Source organism: Salvia splendens, chromosome 15, assembly GCF_004379255.2.
Source record: "Salvia splendens isolate huo1 chromosome 15, SspV2, whole genome shotgun sequence".
In the NCBI taxonomy this organism is placed as follows: Eukaryota; Viridiplantae; Streptophyta; class Magnoliopsida; order Lamiales; family Lamiaceae; genus Salvia; species Salvia splendens.
Window position 1 is genome coordinate 12501438 of NC_056046.1, and position 18062 is coordinate 12519499.

The 18062-nt window shown below is 36.1% G+C and overlaps 2 protein-coding genes across 4 annotated transcripts; both read left to right on the forward strand.

The window, feature by feature from the left end:
* The first annotated feature begins 5299 nt into the window (after positions 1-5299).
* Positions 5300-10165, forward strand: LOC121769299 (reticulon-like protein B16). Of its 3 annotated transcripts, none has more exons than XM_042166058.1 (6): positions 5300-5560; positions 6277-6439; positions 7772-7949; positions 8041-8182; positions 9486-9555; positions 9906-10165. In XM_042166058.1, the coding sequence occupies exons 2-6, from the start codon at positions 6286-6288 to the stop codon at positions 10070-10072; spliced, it is 711 nt and encodes a 236-aa protein (XP_042021992.1). In that variant the 5' UTR covers positions 5300-5560; positions 6277-6285; the 3' UTR covers positions 10073-10165. The 3 variants fall into 3 exon arrangements, with proteins under 3 accessions (XP_042021992.1, XP_042021994.1, XP_042021993.1); XM_042166060.1 differs by having other exon boundaries at positions 7886-7949; XM_042166059.1 differs by having other exon boundaries at positions 6296-6439.
* An 852-nt stretch (positions 10166-11017) lies between these two features.
* LOC121767233 (probable lysophospholipase BODYGUARD 1) lies at positions 11018-13883 on the forward strand. Its single transcript, XM_042163459.1, has 4 exons — positions 11018-11855; positions 11934-12262; positions 12533-12732; positions 13250-13883. Exons 1-4 carry the CDS (start codon positions 11114-11116, stop codon positions 13572-13574), a joined length of 1596 nt encoding a protein of 531 aa, XP_042019393.1. The 5' UTR covers positions 11018-11113; the 3' UTR covers positions 13575-13883.
* Positions 13884-18062: the final 4179 nt, after the last annotated feature.

The window sequence follows — 18062 nt, forward strand, 5'->3', positions numbered from 1 at the left end:
CTATTCGGTGAAAACAGCGAACCGAGCTTCGAACAACGAAGCTCGGCAGAGTAAGCAAAATGCGGAAAGCGGAAAATAAATTGTTTCTTCGCTCCTAACAAGAGCGGTGTTACACCATATCGGAAGCTAAGATGAAACCCGAACGTGCGAACTGAGATCTCCTCAAAACTAGTATCAAGTGTGTGTGTGGGAAAGTGAACTAAGCAACAGGCTGTGGTGAGGTCTCCCTCGGGAAGATCCCTCCAGCTTGCATGCTTCTGCCTTTTATAGACGCGGACATAGCCCTTGAGTCTTCGTAGAAATCCCTATTCTACCCTTCAACTCTGGAGCTTCCTCCGTCGAGCAATTCTCTTCATAATCGTTCACTAAATCGCCAGTTCCTCGACCTTGTGATTTTTTGGTCTTCTTTCCTGGACCTGGCGAATTCCTTCACACACCTGGCTTAAAACGTGCGTTAGTCCTAGTAAAATCACGAATTAAATCCCTAGACCCATGCATGAAATTAGCCTTATCAGTAGTTAGGATAAGATTTGCTCATGTTTGTGCTTTCTGCTTGTCTTTTGTGCTTTTTGCAGCGTTTCCAAAACCTAGTCACTTAGGGAAATTTGGTCCCCACTTTCTGTGCTAGTTTGTTTGGCCACTTTAGGAAAGTCAGTTTAGTCTCCAGTTTGTTTGATTTTGTTTCTCAAGTCAATTTTTCATTCCGAGTCATGCATGCGCCGTACATGTTCGTTTCCTGGACCCAGTAGATAGAGTAGTCTAGTTTTATTTCCCAAGTCCAGTAGTTTAAATACTTGACCCATTTGTTGCTCGGCAGCAGCCAACCCATCCCAAAACATCTCGAATGCAGTTTTGTAGCACGTCTGTCCTCGTGGGATCGATCCTTTACTTCCATATACCAGCCAATAGTATAGTGGGTTGAGGTTTTTGAAGTAGGAGAAGTGTGTCCAACGACCATTTCTGATAGAATCATGATCTCCTAGACCATGTGATCTAGCGAATCCTCTGGACCTGTTGGATTGAGAAATATCAATTGCACACTATACTTTCTGACCTAGTACTTCAACCTAGCTAACTCATTCATTTCAGCCACTTTCTCAGCAGATTCAGTATCAGGAATAGATCCCTCTACTGCTTTAAAAACTTTATGTTGAATTAAAACACATTTCATTTTTGTTTCCAAATAGCAAAATCATTTTTCACATTGAAGGGAACAATGCCAACAGGTTGGGACATTTTGAGAAAGATTTTTACACACACAAAAGAACCAACAACATAGAAGGCACAACAAGCAACCCTGCTAGCACAGATAGTGGACTTAAACACAAAACAATCAGAGAGTCCACTTAGAACAGTTATAGTGGACTTAAACATAAAACAATCAAAGAGTCCACTTAGAACAGTTATGCAGGGATTTTTCATGCAAGAATCACAGAAGCAACTTACAGCAAGGCACACACACATGAGACAATTCAAAGTGATCCCAGACACAGGAATCAAGTCCAAAACGAGTTTCTCCCTATCTGCTACGTGTACCCCGACAAGAGGATTTCCCAATTCACAATCACCCAATGTATGGGGGCGCAGGGGGCCACTCAAGGCGGTTAAGGCACATGGTGGATAGGTAATTCACTCAAGACACAGAGACTAAGCTCTGGGATACACACTTTGAACACAAGCAAACATACAGAAAGCAGCAACGAAAACAAGAAAGCTGTAATCACCAAGAAACATGCAGAAAACACAGAGCACAGAAGTCCTAAGCCACGACCAGTGGCTTCTACCAGAAACAAATGCCGACACCTAAAACTAGAAAGTTGTAAAAGTTTTAGGGTTCAAGCCAATTTACCAGAGCGAGTGCCCTTCGTTAAGGCGTACTCGACTTACTTTAGGGCATGTACCGAAGGCCGAGCCTTACTCTGACGAGCCCACCTCCTTTAATTTGCAACCCGGCGTGCCCAAATGATACCCCCGTGGCTCTGATACCACTGTAGGGATCAGATCACTCGGGATTCACTAATTACTGGGACCTCTTTTATTGATATTGATCTGAGATTGCTAATCTCAGGGATACAAGCCAAATACAAACGCAACTCCAAGATTACAAGTTAACTAAGTACAAGATTTACAATCGTAAACCCTAGACTAATCTCAAGTACACCACTGGACTTGAGACTCCATCTCTTCCAGCAATACCTGCACACTTAGTAAACAAGTCAATAACAGAGATAAGATCCCTAAGGATCTAAAACAAAATAGAACTCGAAGAGACAAGGTCACAAGCACTGGAATATGGCTCAGGTCGCAACAGGCGACTACACCGGGCCAAGAACCTCCCCACAGCTTCAACCAACCGTCACAAGAGAGACACCCTTGAACACAGGCGCTAGAAACCTCAGTTTCTCCGGCTACCACCAACGCAAGCCCACTCAACACACGAATTCACACAAACCTCTCAGATCACAGTCTCGCACACAAGGAACCCTCGCACTACATTTTCAAGCACAAATGGTTGGTCACAGGAGAAGATCGAACCCTAGGGTTTGAGAAGGAAACCGATGAAATTGCCTCAAACTCAAACTACACCGATAGATCTTTAGTTCCTAGTTTACCTTTGATACCATGGAGGATCCCGGCTTGTGGTACCTCCAGTTTACCTTTTCATGTTCTTTTTTTGGATTCTAGTCACTTTTGTGCTAGGATTGTGTTTTGGAACGTTATATCTTGATCTTATTCACGGGTTTGGGGCCTGCCTAAACCCCCCGCCCACAATTGGTGTTTTTGATTAAAAAAAAAACTACACCGATAGATCTCTTAGGAACTGAGAACCATCGGTAGAACCAAAAGCTTGAAGGAAAACTCCGGCTAGAACCGCCGGAATTCTAGAGAGAAGGAAGAGCGAAGACGGAGGAAAAATTGAGAGAGAGAAGAGTCTAACATAGAATGGGTGAAGTGTGGAGTCGGTTCCTCACTTAACAAACACACCCTAGATCCAACGGCTGAGGAGTGAGATCAGCGTGGAGCTGCTACATGGCGGCCATCGGATGTAACATGTAAGTAACGGGCCAGGCAACTCATTGGGCTGAGCTAACCAATAATTGGGCCTAAACAATTAATTTAATCAAGGCCAACCCAATTCAATTAATATGCAAGTCCAAGTCAACCAAATATTCAACAATAACCACCTAACTTAAGCAATGTGGGTAATATACTAGTGAATTGGTAGCTAAATTGATCGTTTTAGTATGTATATAAATAGAGGGTATTGGAGATATACAATGAAAAGAAGAGATATATTAGCAAGTACTAGTAATTAGGAACTAGAAGATAGAGATAAATCTGTAAATTAGAATAGAGAAAGATATATTTCTCTCTTATAAAAGGAGCCCCTTCGTGTATTCTAAATCAATTCATAATGAAATATCTTAGTTCCTAATACAATAGAGGGAACTTACATTTTAAACGATTCTTATAAATGTTGAAATATAGATTAATAATCCTCTTATTATTAGTATAATTTTGACTACTGTTATTGGTAAACGTAACAAGAAAATGATATCACAATTTTTTGGAGTATATTTATTAGTACAGTACTTTTTTATATTTTCTCAAATGATTTAGGGTGATGCTTAAAATCAAGAATATTTCCATAAAAGATTATTGTGTTTCTTCTTTTCCACTTGAGAGGTGCATTTTACATGCTTTTATCACTTATATACTGCATTATGACACCTTCAGGTATGAATTCGTCACTTACCAAATTATGTCACTCAATAAAGCTAAATTTCCACCTTGTTACTAGTATTAAACTTTCTAAAAAACTGTCTACTTTTTCAAGATTAAGTTCTAGAATCAAGATAAGTAGAAGATGATAGAATGAGTAAAATAATTCAAGCAAAGACATAGCTTAGGAATAATTAGATCTTAGAAACATTAACTTGTGCATCAACATCTATAATATGGAGTAAATTTCAGTTCTAGCTAAGCAGATTCAAAATTTTTCGTAAGGATTGAGTTTTTGCATCACATGATTAAATATCATTAGCCACCAACACTAAATCATAATTCATATAGATTTGTGAATACCTTTAGAAAATTCTCTGTCTGAAATCTAATATATTTCCATTGAGAAAATTTAATAATATACGTATTATTTAAATATTTAAATACTGTAATTATGTTTTTTAGGTATTTAATCAATATAAATTAAAGTTATTTATTTACAATTAATAAAAATTAGAGTTAAATACGATATTAATATGAAAAAAAGGAAATAAAAAATTAAGTTATATAGCATGATTTGAGATTCGATTGAGCATAGTTGAACAGTTTGGGGCTTGTTTCATGGATATCGACTACTACTACTTGTACTAAAATATACTTATCGAATCATCGATTTATAGTTCATATTTCTTCGATTTATTTGTCTCAATGTTTTATTTATTTTATATTATGTCGCATATGTGTTGGGGGACTTGGAAATGAATTAAAATATTGAGAATTAGGGGAAAATATTAGGAGTAGTTAGGGATGTCAATTTAGCTCGCAACCCGTGGGCTGACCTGAATAGCCCGCCAAATTTATAGGGTTAGGGCTGAAAGTTTCCAACTCGATAAAATTACAGCCCGATTAGCCCGCATCCGATTAACCCGCAACCCGTTAGGGCCAGACCTGAAAACCCGATGGGCTGGTCCGGAAACCCGATAAAATTTATATTGTTCTATTTATTTGACTCTAATTAGATACCTCATTTGATTATTTTATAATATAGATTACTGAAAAATTAACTTTACATTTTATATATTAAATATATAAATTATATATTAAATTTTTATTAATATAATAATAGATAAATGAATTAGAAACTTCAAATTCACTAAAAAATATATTTAAATTTCTAAACATGCTTTAAAATTTCTTTATGTTTATGTTTTATTTTGCATAAATCTCAAATATTAGTATTTGATCATGTTTATGTTTGAGTTTAAACATATATCTCAAATTTATCATAATTAAATATTTTACATTTTATAAATATAACTAATTTGTACCATTATTTATTGGATTGATTGCATGTTAATTTTATTGGTAGCAACCCGATTAACCCGATGGGCTAGCCTGAGACCCGAGCTTTTATGGTTAGAGTTGAACTTTTATAACCCGAAAAAATAATAACCCGATTAGCCCACACTCGATTGATCCGTAACCCGAATAGGGTTGGCCCAAAACCCTGTGGGCTTGTCGATCGACATCCCTAGGAGTAGTTGAATTAGAAAAATAGGTGAAAGCCCCACTTATTTGCAGGTACCCATTTTTAATTAATTAGCTCAAGGTGTCGTAATTTCAGCCGTCGCTCAACATTTAATTTCTCCGAAATTCCTAATCTTCCTTCGTTTCATTCTCACTTAATCTTGTCTTCTGCATTTGGAACCCTAAGATCACAGAAGCTGAGGCCGGATCACCGTTGCGGTGACAAACAGTGTTGCTGCGTGGAATCGGTCTCTATCTACTTGCGACTAAATTGAGTTTTTGGGCATTCGAAATTGATTTCCCCGATCAGGTAACTTCTGATCTTCTTCTCACCTTACCTTTCTGCATTTCAATTTTATTTTACTTTTGACTAACTGTGAATAGCTATTTAAAGTGGAATTCATGTTATTCGGTTGATTCTCGAGTTGTATGTATGATTGATTAAATTGATGTAGATGACTTTCATGCTCTTTGAGAAATCATTTGATATTAATTCGGCAATAGTGATTATATGCCCACCCTGTGCACAAGTCATCGTTTTTAGAGCTCATAACCGAGTACAGGTAGAAAAAACTAAAAAAATTTTTGGATAATCTTATCTCATGTTCAAAGCCGTAAATGTTCCTTTTCTACATATCTAATTCATTACAAAAGTATTTTAATAAACTAAAGCTTGATTTCATACCATAAGGATTCAACAGAGCTTGAGCTTTGACTATTCTGTTGGCTTTGTTCTATTGTAGACCTATTTTTGACAAAGTATAGAAAATAATAAAAGTTGTGTATGCTGTTGTTGCATAGAATGTCCTCTTTTCATGTGTCATTGGGTAATCATTGAAGCAGCGTTAATTTCCAAATTCAGTTAATCAGTTAAGAACTGATTATCCATATAAGAAACCCGCTGATATCTCTTTGATGATCAACCCTATTGAATTGTTCTGTAAGTTGTCCTTGACATGGGAAAAGGTGTCTGTTTTTCCAAATTCCTTCTTCTGTTGACATTTACTACAATTCTTTTGGTTGAAGATTTCTGATATGTTCCTAGAAATGGAGAATTCAAATTCAGAAGATCTGTGCTGCATGGAGCCAAATGTTGAGGGAACAATTGATGATCCAGCTTCGACAAGCTCATCCTACAGCCTGTTGGGCCGTCTCGCCAGTGGTCGTCACGTGGTGGGGGGCATTCAAGGTATGTAATAGGTATAAATCTTGTCAAATAATATTAATTTGAAAGTATGTTTGAATACATGCTTTTCTATAAATTCTGAAATACCCATTCAAGATTTGACTTTATCATGAGTTTATTTCTTCGTCTCTTTTTATCATGACGATTTGAAATTTCAGAATATGTGCGTGTGCGCGCGCGCACAAGTGCGTGTTTGTACTACATGAATTTGGGCTCATGTTGTGTTTCAGTGACTAATGCTGATTTTTGTAGCTCCTTGATGATACATTAGAGCTGAACTATTACTTGATGCATAGACATTATGTGTTAACTTTTTGCAAGGAAACAAAATGCTTCTGACCACTCTTTGATAAATCATCAATGGGCTATGTAAAGAAGATTAAGTAGTCATTAACAATCACCAATATTGTCTCCTTACTAAGAATATGTATTTATGAACTTGAAAAAGAATTTTCCTTCTATACCCTTATTTATTAATGTGAAAATAAAAGGTTGTCAATTCAAAGAGCAGCAAGTAAGTTATCTTAAGGAAAACAGAGTTTTGTGCATTTTTAATAAAAAAAAATAGAATGAAATATTTAACGACATCTTTTTGCAGTATCAAGGAATGATTAAAATCTTGAAATGTTAATTTTAAAAATAAAATATACAGTTAAAAATTGAGTTTTGGATGTTAAATCTGGATATTTGTTGTTAGAATATCTTGAAATTTAATATGCGGCGGATTGTATTGTAATTGGAAGACTGTCAAAAGCTACATACTCGGTAATGCATTACCCTTTCTGATATTGTTATTTGCAGTATTGGTACATAAATAGGTGATGCTTTTGGGTCTAAGTAATCATGAATAACTGAATACAATATTGTTTACCTAGTATACATGCTAGCTTACTTGTTTTACTTTTATCTTAAATTTTGATGTCTAAAGTGTAATATTTTCTTTTTCAATCAATCAGTTCTATGGCGCAAATTTTTGCTTCTGATAGCTTGAAATATCACGAGGTGGAGAATTATGTGCTTCATCGTGTAGCTATGCCAATTTGATTGTTATGGGGTGTTAGTGTTTGAAAAACCATTTCTTAAATTATAATCTTGAAATAGGCTCCTATGCTTTGACAGGTGATTTGTAAGGAATATAACATTGCTACTGAAAGTCTGAATCTAGTGGTTGACATGGCTATTTGTTCTTGTTCTACGTTATTTCCCTCAATCGATTTTTTTGTTGAATTTTGCATATCTTAGCAGTGTGTTTGTTATGCTGCTGTCCTTATATTCCTTCCTGCTTCAACTGTTTGCCCATCTCACTATTACTGATTCTCTCCCTATGATTTTTAGCTACTGATGTCATATTGTGGAGGCGTTATCATGTTTCATTTGGCTTAGTTGTCACCACATTATCCTGGCTATTAATCGAGCGCTCAGGGATACCATTTTTATCCCTTTGTTCAGATGTGTTGCTGATTATAGTTGTTCTATTATATCTTCAGGCAAACTATGCCGAATATAGAAATAAGTATGATTCCTTCAACTTTTGCATCCCACATTTCAATTTTTTGTTGTGTCTATAATGAGTCGTCTGATATCTTTCTGTTTTTGGTTGCCAGACAACTTCCTACATTACCTGAACTAATTCTATCAGAAGAGATGGTAAACAATGCTGCTGCATCTTTTCGTGCCAAAGTGAACTACATGCTGCTCATGGCTCATGATATTACTCTCGGCAAAGATTTCAAACTTTTTTTCAAGGTTAGCTGTGATTGATTTATGAAGATTGAAAGTAGATGATCAAACTAGTGAATGACTTCCCATGTCTTTTTCATGCCCTTCTCATCTATCTTTTCTCCCCATAGTTGGTAGAATGATACTAATAAATTTGTTAAGTGAATTCCAATGCTACTGGAGGATACAGAGAAAACAACAAATTCAAGACTTCTACTTAGTTATTAGCTCATATAAATGTTCTGAGTTAGCGATAGTGCTAAGATATGTTTCGTGCTATCTCTCTCTTTGAGCATTGGCTTGGGGGTGGTTCGGTTGATGGGCAACTTGGAAAGATACCATAAAAGTCCTGGAAGAACTTAGTTCAGATAAGCTCATAATTGGATTGTCTTCTGATACCATTATCCTTTGTTCATTTCCCTTGTTTATTTCTATTCCATTACTTATTTCAATCAAGTCACTGATAATGCAGACACCAAAAGAAATAATTAAGCTTCCACTACTGTAACTCCTTTAATTAGCCAGAGTCATTACTCTCTCGAATAAGCCCAAACTGCAGTCTCATTCCGGATATCATATGTCCAAAAGTAATATAACCTTGATTCAGGTGAATTGGGTATGGAAACCTTGTTCAGTTCTTGAGAAAAAACTAATGTTTTGATATTATGTTTTAGTTAAATTAGATGGTTCTTATTGTGTTTACCACCTCCAGCTTAAAGTAGCAGGTATCATATTGCTTAATTTCTCCACCTACTGCTCAAGTAAATTTCTAAAATTTTGTGGAATTACAGAGGAATCTTGCTCTCGGAACAGGGCACTCTATAGAAATGGCTGACATGTAAGAGTGCAAATGGCATGGTTTTGATCTAGTTAGCACTTTTACGTATTATATTTCACTGATGTCAATTCTCTTTTAATATGATGTTGGCACTGTTTAAATTTATTCTTTTTTAGCGCAAGACACCTCTATTGGATACTGTGGATCTTGTTAACGTTGTAAGGAACGTTGTCTACTACTTCTGGCTAAAATATGAAATAAGATGCAACAGTAAACATATCCAAATTACATTCATGGTAAGTAGTAACCAATGGGCTTGTACCCGTGGCGAGAGAGTTGTCCAGTGCTATAGGCTAAACATGTCAAATAACATGATTTTGCAAAACTATCCAAGATAGCATGTCTCTGGTATCTACTCTGAAATAGGCATGTGGCTTTACCATCCATGTTTTTTCCGACTTAATTGGTATGATGAAATTTTATGCTATTATGCAACAATGCTGCTGGTTCCTTTGGAAGAAGTGAAGTTCATGACCTTTGTAAAACTTGCAGGTCGTGATTGCTCTATGGCTCTTGTCTGTAATTGGTAGCTTGATATCTTTCGCCACTCTTTCCTATATAGGTATAGCAGTTTGTCCTTGGTATATTTGCTTGGTTTTTGTTCTCTACTGTAATTTCGCAGTTTCTTTTCTTCTACATCCATCGATGTTGCTATTCATGCTTTATCTTACATAAAATATTGGAAGAAAATATGACAGAGATGTAGGGGCGTATGTATGGGTTGTGGATTTTGATTCAAGCATTATGTTTGATAGTTTCATTATTTTGGTAATTTGTATCTCTTTGAAACTTGTCTTAAAAATAACTTACAAACATGTTGCATTTCCATCAGTATGAGCTCGGGTTTTGAGTCCCATTTTGTCATAGCAGTATGCAACTGTTGATTTTCTGATTGTCTTACATTGGCAACAGGGATCATTATTTCCATTATAATTCCAGCATTGTACGACAGATTTGGAGACCGAGTGGACCAGTGCGTCGGGATGATCCATCGACAGTTTTCTAAGCATTATAAGATAGTTGATGAAAGTCTCAATAGCAGATTACCTAGGGCACTCGCCAAAGACAAAGATACTTAATTTTGGAGTAACATCTTGTAAGAATACAGTATCATCTATCTTTTCTCGGCTAGACTTGTCCAAAAAGATTAAAAATTGAAGAAAATTTTAATCTCTCTGTTTTCCATCACTGATTAAAATGGTGTAACTGTTAGATTAAGGCATGCATTGGGTTGATTGCGGCATTAGCTGAGCATACATAAACGCTTGAAATAGCTAATAAGCTGTTTATATAAGTTTCAATAGTTTATAAATAAGCTCGTCAAAAAAATAAGTTTCTGATGACTAATTTATTTTTGGGGTAGGTCCCTAAGATCATAAATTGTGGCAGGAATTCGGTATTGCCCACGACTTGGTCGGTCGCTAATATAATTAACTTGGGCTTTGTAGCAAATTTTCCACGAGTTCGATTTCCCCTAAATTGAATATGGCGTGACATGTACAGTTTATGTAGACGAATAAATCGGTCAAGATAAAATTATGCCACTTTTAGAGGGTGTAAAAGGTGTGGCTTTATGAGGATAGGTCCTGAGAAGAGCCTATTTCCCTAAGATAAATCTTCCTCGAACTGGAATGGAAGCATTTATAAACCCCCTTTTTGCGAGTAGAGTTTGGCAACATTAAGGGTGGTAGGGACTCATACCATCCATTAATGCCCTTTGAAAAATTCTCCACTCATTAATTACCATTTTTCTACCGCCTTCTCAACTATAATATTCTAACATCAGTATAAATTTTTGTATGTTGGTAATTAAACTCATTCTGAAAATTAAAACATTAATTCCACATATAATCAAATAGTCCACCAACCATGCAACTAAATACTTATCTATCTCATATGTAAAAAGAAAAAAAAATTAATTGCCCTTGCAAGTTTCTATTTTGGTCCACCATACATTGTCATAAATTGAAGAAAGATGGTTTACTTGTAGACTTGTAGTAGTGCAGTTATATATAGATCAAAGAAAGAGAGAGACACAAGTTAGATTCTTGAGAAAAAACTTGTATCTTCTTTGAAGGAGGTTCAACCACCACCAACTTTTTTCCCCCTTGCCGATTTTAATGAATTCAATTTATCTGCAACCTATGTTTCGTGTCAGAAACACCCCCTTATTCTTCTCCATCCTGTCCCTCTCTCTCACTCTCTCCACATTTGCATTTGTGGCCTATAATTTAGTGCCCCTTTCCCTTTTCTGCTTACCTTTTTTGCTCCTCCCATTCTTGCACATTACCAATCAACATTTTATTTTTCTTTATGTTGTGAAGAAGATGATAATGGCGGTGAAATGTGGTGCGAGAATGGGAGGGCAATTGGTGAATGATATAGTGAGTTTCCTAGTGTTTAGTGTGTTGGATGTGGTCGATGTGATTCTGTGCTACGTTTACAAAGTGGCGGACTTCTTCATCGAGGCGGAATGGAAGGCGTGCTACTGTTCCGCCTTGGCAAAGGAGTCCATCGCCGGGAGAGGCAAGATCGTGGTGTCTGAGGCTCCCGGGGAGTCGAAGATCCTGCGGCTCACATGCACCAAGATCCAGCTTGAGGAAATCTCCGACACGCTCTACACGCGCCCCTCCCTCGTCTCGGCCGTCTCCAACTCCACCGCCATCCGCCCCTCTAAGCGGACCGGCGTCCGGTCGTCGTTCACTGTGAACTCGACCGTCATTGAGATGCTGCAGGGAAGGGTCGGCGGGCAGCAGACCCATCCCGTGCCGAGGTGGTCGGATTGTAATTGCAAAACTTGCACTTCTTGGACCGCTGCTTCATGCAGGGACACACTCTTTGTCAAAGTTGACGGAGCCCGAGGTAAAGTACTATCAACTCGCTTCATAAAAATGTTTTATCTTTTTATTGTTTGGTGTGTAATAAATGAAATGTTGGCAGAAAATGTGGGGGAAGATGTTGTCTTCATTCACGGCTTCATATCGTCGTCCGCGTTTTGGACGGAGACGCTCTACCCGAATTTTTCGAAATCCGCGAAATCTAAGTATAGATTGTTTGCGGTGGATTTGCTCGGTTTCGGGCGGAGTCCGAAGCCGACGGATTCGCTCTACACATTGAGAGAGCATTTAGACATGATCCAACGCTCAGTACTTGACCCGTACAAGGTCAAGTCGTTCCACATTGTGGCGCATTCGCTAGGATGCATTCTCGCTCTGGCTCTTGCAGTCAAGCACCCTTCTGCGGTCAAATCACTAACGTTGCTCGCACCTGTACGTACCATTAGTCATACTACGTTTTCATGATACACGTAGCGTGCATTGATGATATTTTTTAAAAAAATGTCTTTGTCAAAAATAGTAGCCATTAGTCCTTTATCTTGGACTATTAGGGACTAGTAATTAAGGACCCACTAGAATCATGAATGAAATGTTAATTGCACCGCATATAGTTAGTTAGGATTCTAATTGGTACTAGTACATATGTGACGTTTATGATTTGATCTGATTTGATTTATGATGGGGTCGGAAAAACATTAACAGCCATATTTCCCGACGCCGAAAGGCGAGGCAGCGACGCAGTACATGATGAGGAGGGTGGCCCCGAGGCGTGTGTGGCCGGTGATCGCGTTTGGGGCGTCGATGGCGTGCTGGTACGAGCACATTAGCCGGACGATCTGCCTAGTCATTTGCAAGAACCATCGCATTTGGGAATTTCTCACCAAACTTCTCACCAGAAATAGGTGCGCAATTGCTCCTACCATGTCACTCTCATCAACCCTTAATTAATTGCTGCATCAAATCCGCACCTAATTAACGTTGGTGCACTATAAACCAATTATTGCCAATAGTCAAAACTACCATTACTTTTTTTGCTATAAACATTTTCCTTCATTTCCACACGCAACATTAATTTTAAGTTGTAGGTTCCATCGAAACGTGATAAAATCAATTATGATTAGAGTTTATTCAAGTAAATAAAATAATTACAGTTTACAATTGGATTTTACTAATTAGGACTAATACATCGTAGCATGCTTGCTCATTTATTTCAGAATGATCACACATACATATAGGATATTTCCGGCAGGGACCATTAACATACCCTAACTAGGGTATATTGTGATATTCCCAAATATATCCATTCATTTAATACTACAACACCATAGATCATACTAGCTATGGCAAAACATGTGAGACCACGAAAATGAATAACATTTCATTAATTTGATGAATGTTGTTGTGAATCATATGATCCAGAATGAGGACATACTTGATGGAAGGTTTCTTTCTGCACACACACAACGCAGCGTGGCATACGCTGCACAACGTTATATGTGGCACCGCGGGCAAGATCGAAACCTACTTGGACGACGTGAAGAATCGACTCAAATGCGACATCACTATATTTCATGGCCGAAACGACGAACTCATCCCCGTGGAATGCAGCTACAATCTGCAGTCAAGAATCCCTCGAGCGCACGTTAAGGTTGTCGAAAATGAAGATCACATCACCATTGTTGTAGGAAGGCAGAAGGCCTTTGCTAGGGAGCTCGAGGCAATATGGAGGAATGCAAGCCCTTGATCAAACTTATATATACTAATACTATACTATCATATACATTCGAAATAAAAATAAAATGAGAAATGTATCTAAAAATCATTCCTAATCAAGAAAGCTTTGGTTTGATCGAGATTAGGGCTAAAGCAAGTGTGGAATATCCGTCATAGTTTTTTCAACTATTCCTAATTTCTTCTTGTACCATAGAGGTTCTATAATTATATCACCGAATTAAATTATATAGTGTGTATTTAATTAAAACTTCTTTTATATCAAATTAATTGGTGCAGTTGTGAGGAGACAGTGGAGAAATTAATCGAGGCCAATGCAACGTAAGCCATGTATGTACATTACATTAATTAAAAAATTGTTTTTTGATGTATAATAAGTGTGTTATTAATTTGTTGAGTTGACTCTAGTGCGTGGCCGAAAACGAAAAAGCAATAAATCTTGTTCATGTACTATATTAAATGCAGTGCTTAAGTTGAAGACACTCTCGAGAGGATTGGGATTCCAATATTTGATAACGGCTAGACTAGAAAAACATTTTGCAGGCACATTAAAATATACACATACTAGAATTAATATTTCGATCTTCAAATAAATGGAATGAAAGACAAAAGGAGCAACTCAAAAATCGGAAAAGTCTGGTGCAGTGATATAAAATGGACAATCAATAGTACTATTTTTCCATTGTTGACCTTCCACAAAAAAATTAATCACCTATTTTTCATATTTTTAGAGCATTTTAGTCTCCTCGAGTCAAATTTGGCTCATAGAGAACGAATGAGACAGAGCAAAATGCCTATTCATAATTCCATAATAATTAAATTTGAAACATACAAAGTAAATTGAGTTTTAGGTGTAAAGTTGTTCATCCTCTAAAAAACAATTATAGTTGAAAAATGCTTAGAAAGGCAAAAATTTGTGTGCATTTAGATTTACAATGCGTGTATATCCTAATTAAAATCAATTAGGATTCATCAATCCGCAATTACAATTTATTAAACTTCAATCAAAATTTATAAAATATAATTAGAATTTTACATAGGATATACAGTTATACACGCATTGTAAACCTACTGCACACTTCATTTTACATTCAAAAGCAACAATTTTCTCTAATCCTTGAAATTTACTTATTTTGCAACTTTAATTTGATATTCGGTTTTTAAAATATTATCTAAAAACATCTAGAATATTTTAACCAACAGTAATTAATCCAAAGCATAACGTGCAACTTTGGTTGTGCATGCACTAGGAGCTGTTTGATTGACAAGATTACATGATTGGATGGATATGTACATGGGCAGACGCAGAAATAAATATGAGTAGGGGCTAAATTTTTAAAATTTTATGTAAAAATAAATTTTTATGTGATTTAAATTTTTATTATTATTATGGGCTTTTATATACCAATATGCTCAAAGTATGAATAAATTTTAAAATTTTATAATAGAAAATTATTGAAAAATTAGATTCATTAGGTGCTAAAGCCCTTCCCCCTTTACATGTGGGTCTGCCAATGGATATGTATCATATTTGGTTTATAAGATTGAATCCTACAAATTAATCCTAGATGGATAATCATATGATAATGAATCATAACAATCGAACGTTACCTAGATGAATTAATTAGTCCAATTTAACCATAATTTGTCATATGATAATCATATGTATCAGCCTTGTATTTAACCATAATATGGGTTGGCTTTCAAATTTGTCAGACCCTGCCCAAACCAACTCACTCGCACTAACGTACCACAAAATCTGGAGTACTAACTAAGTTGTATTTCGTGATCGGCTCGCTCAGGGCATATTTTAGCACGATAATTTCCTTTGGAAGAAAGTGATTAATTAAATGAACAAATAATTGAAGCAAATTAATTTTAGAATTGCTTATGTAAATGCTAGCTAGTATAAGGGGAAACAATTGGAGTTATCATGAGTTGGATGGAGAATAATTCTTGATTATTTAAAAAAATACGAGAAAAGTCGTTACTACATATCAACATCTATATGAGAAAAGGGAGTACTCTAAAAAAAAATTCTTTCTAAAATATACTATCAATAAATCCCATTACAAAAAATAGTTACTCCCTCCGTCTGGAATTAGGAATCCCGGTTCAGTTGAGTGCGGGTTTTAAGAAATATTTGAGTGTGTAATAATTGGAGTGTGTGATAATGGAGTGAGACCCATTTGCGTTATTATTTGTTTTATTCTTTGGATGTGTTTTTACTTGTGCTATTTAGTGTTTTATTTTATAATATTTTTATTTCATTTTTTATGGAAATATCTAACCGGGACTTCTAATGCCGGACGGATGAAAATGGTCAACCCGGGACTCCTAATGCCGGTAGGAGGGAGTAAAATTTTAAATGATTGAAAAAGGCCTGTAACGGTAGAATTTGGGCTCCGAAGCCCATACATCATGGCAAAGTCACGTGTCTTGTATATCCCGCCATTCCACTCAAAAATATCTTACACAATATTGAGACATCACTGAAATACATTAAAAATTGGATCTAATTTAATTTGCAAACAAGATTCAAAATTTTGTATTTAAATTGCAATTACCTCTAATACACTTAACCTAGAAAACCTTATAAACTAAACTAGTTTACATGTTGGGGTTCGACGTTGCATACCCGAACTCCACATTAGTATAACATTGATCACTTTGGACAAAGCTCTCACGGTTTTGCTTTGGGATACTCCCCAAAAGGTCTCAAGTTGGGGTAGTCCATATATATACTTGCGATCTTACTCATTCTCTGAAGTGGGATATAGTTTGCTTCCCCACATTACACATAACTATAAACCGTAAAGTAAGAATATTCGAACATAAATCTTAATCTCAACAATTCGATTATTTTAGTGTTAGGTCTCATGTTTCAATCTTATGAAATGCTTTCACATATAGTAACTTGTTTAGTTTTATTACAAAAATAAGAGGCGACGCTGAAATTGTGGGAGTAGAAGCAAAGACCTGCACAACTTATGCCGACACCTCCACCCATCACCACTGTTCTCACTAATAAAGACAAAAAATTGGTCACTACAGTGTTTGTTTGTTTGTTTTTTTTTTTTAATTTGGGGATATCACCGCACTTACTACTCACTATATATGCAGTGTCAGTGAGTTTGTGTGTGGGCTACATAGAGATATACTTCCTCCGTCCCATTTAAAATAACATGTTTTCCTTTTTAGTTTGTCTCAACTAAGATGACACATTTCTTTTTTTGATAGTTTTCTCTCTCCAGTTAATACACTCAACCACTTTTCTCACTCATATTAAAATATGTATCTTTCTTTCTCTCTCTATTTTAATACTTACACACATCCTTTATCACTCCAATTAAACACATTAATCAATAACTCCTAAAATCTCGTGCCGGCCAAAAAATGTGTCATCTTAGCCGGGACGGAGGGAGTAATATATATATGCAGTATTGCAGTATATCTTTATGATTGTATAGACTATAGAGTATAGTGCGGTTGAATTGCATAACAAATGTAGAGAAGGTGCAAGAAACAAAAATGAAAATAGTGAGAATTTGTAGGAGAGGAATGCATTAAATGTTAGGGGTGAAGCATCAGCATCAGCTTCAGCAATTGATGACACAATGAGAAGGCCAGTTTAATTTGTCAGCCTTTCTTGTCTGAAACACACTCAGATGCCTTCTATTTCACTTTTCCACATCATTTCTTTCATATCATTTCCTGTGCCTCTACCTCTCTATCAATCTCCCCAACAACTATTCCTATTTCCACATTCATCACTACTAATTAATTCTGGTTTACATCTCTCTCTGCACAGCATCTTCAAACCCCAAACTGTGATATGATGTGCTTAATACTGGTTATCCACTGTCCATTTATATTAGATGAAGAATTCAATAGAGTGTGTGTGAGTTGGCCAAGCGGTAGAGTGGTAATGTCCGAGGCCAAAGATCATGGGTTTAGCCTTTAAATTTATATTCATTTGCCCATAATTAAAGATAAAGAATTCTACAAGTTAGAAAACAACACTACATATAATCCATATTTCAATATACATGTGTGGGGCTATTCATGTTAAATAAAATACTCATGCATAATGCAATTGAATTTCACAGTATAAATAAGCAGTATATATCATGTAAACTTACACATGGAGTATATACAATTACATTATTATTCTTGATTTCTATATCCCACTGGACAATTGTTCAAGTAAACTCTACCCTCCTGACCTACTTTTTTGAAAAATCCCATCAATTCTTATCATTCAAATCATATCAAGTTGTTTTTTCTTTCTTTTTTCCTTGTTTATATATTTTGAAAAGAATACCTATACCCTTACACGTACTATAATAAAGGATAATTTTTTTTTCTTCCTATTCATGAATGACAGTGATTTGAGATGGCAAGGTTATCACATCAGTAAATAGAAATTATGCTCATCAACACGCTAAGAATCATTCATACATGTTTTTCCTAAATCATTCATCACCTTCACACACACATG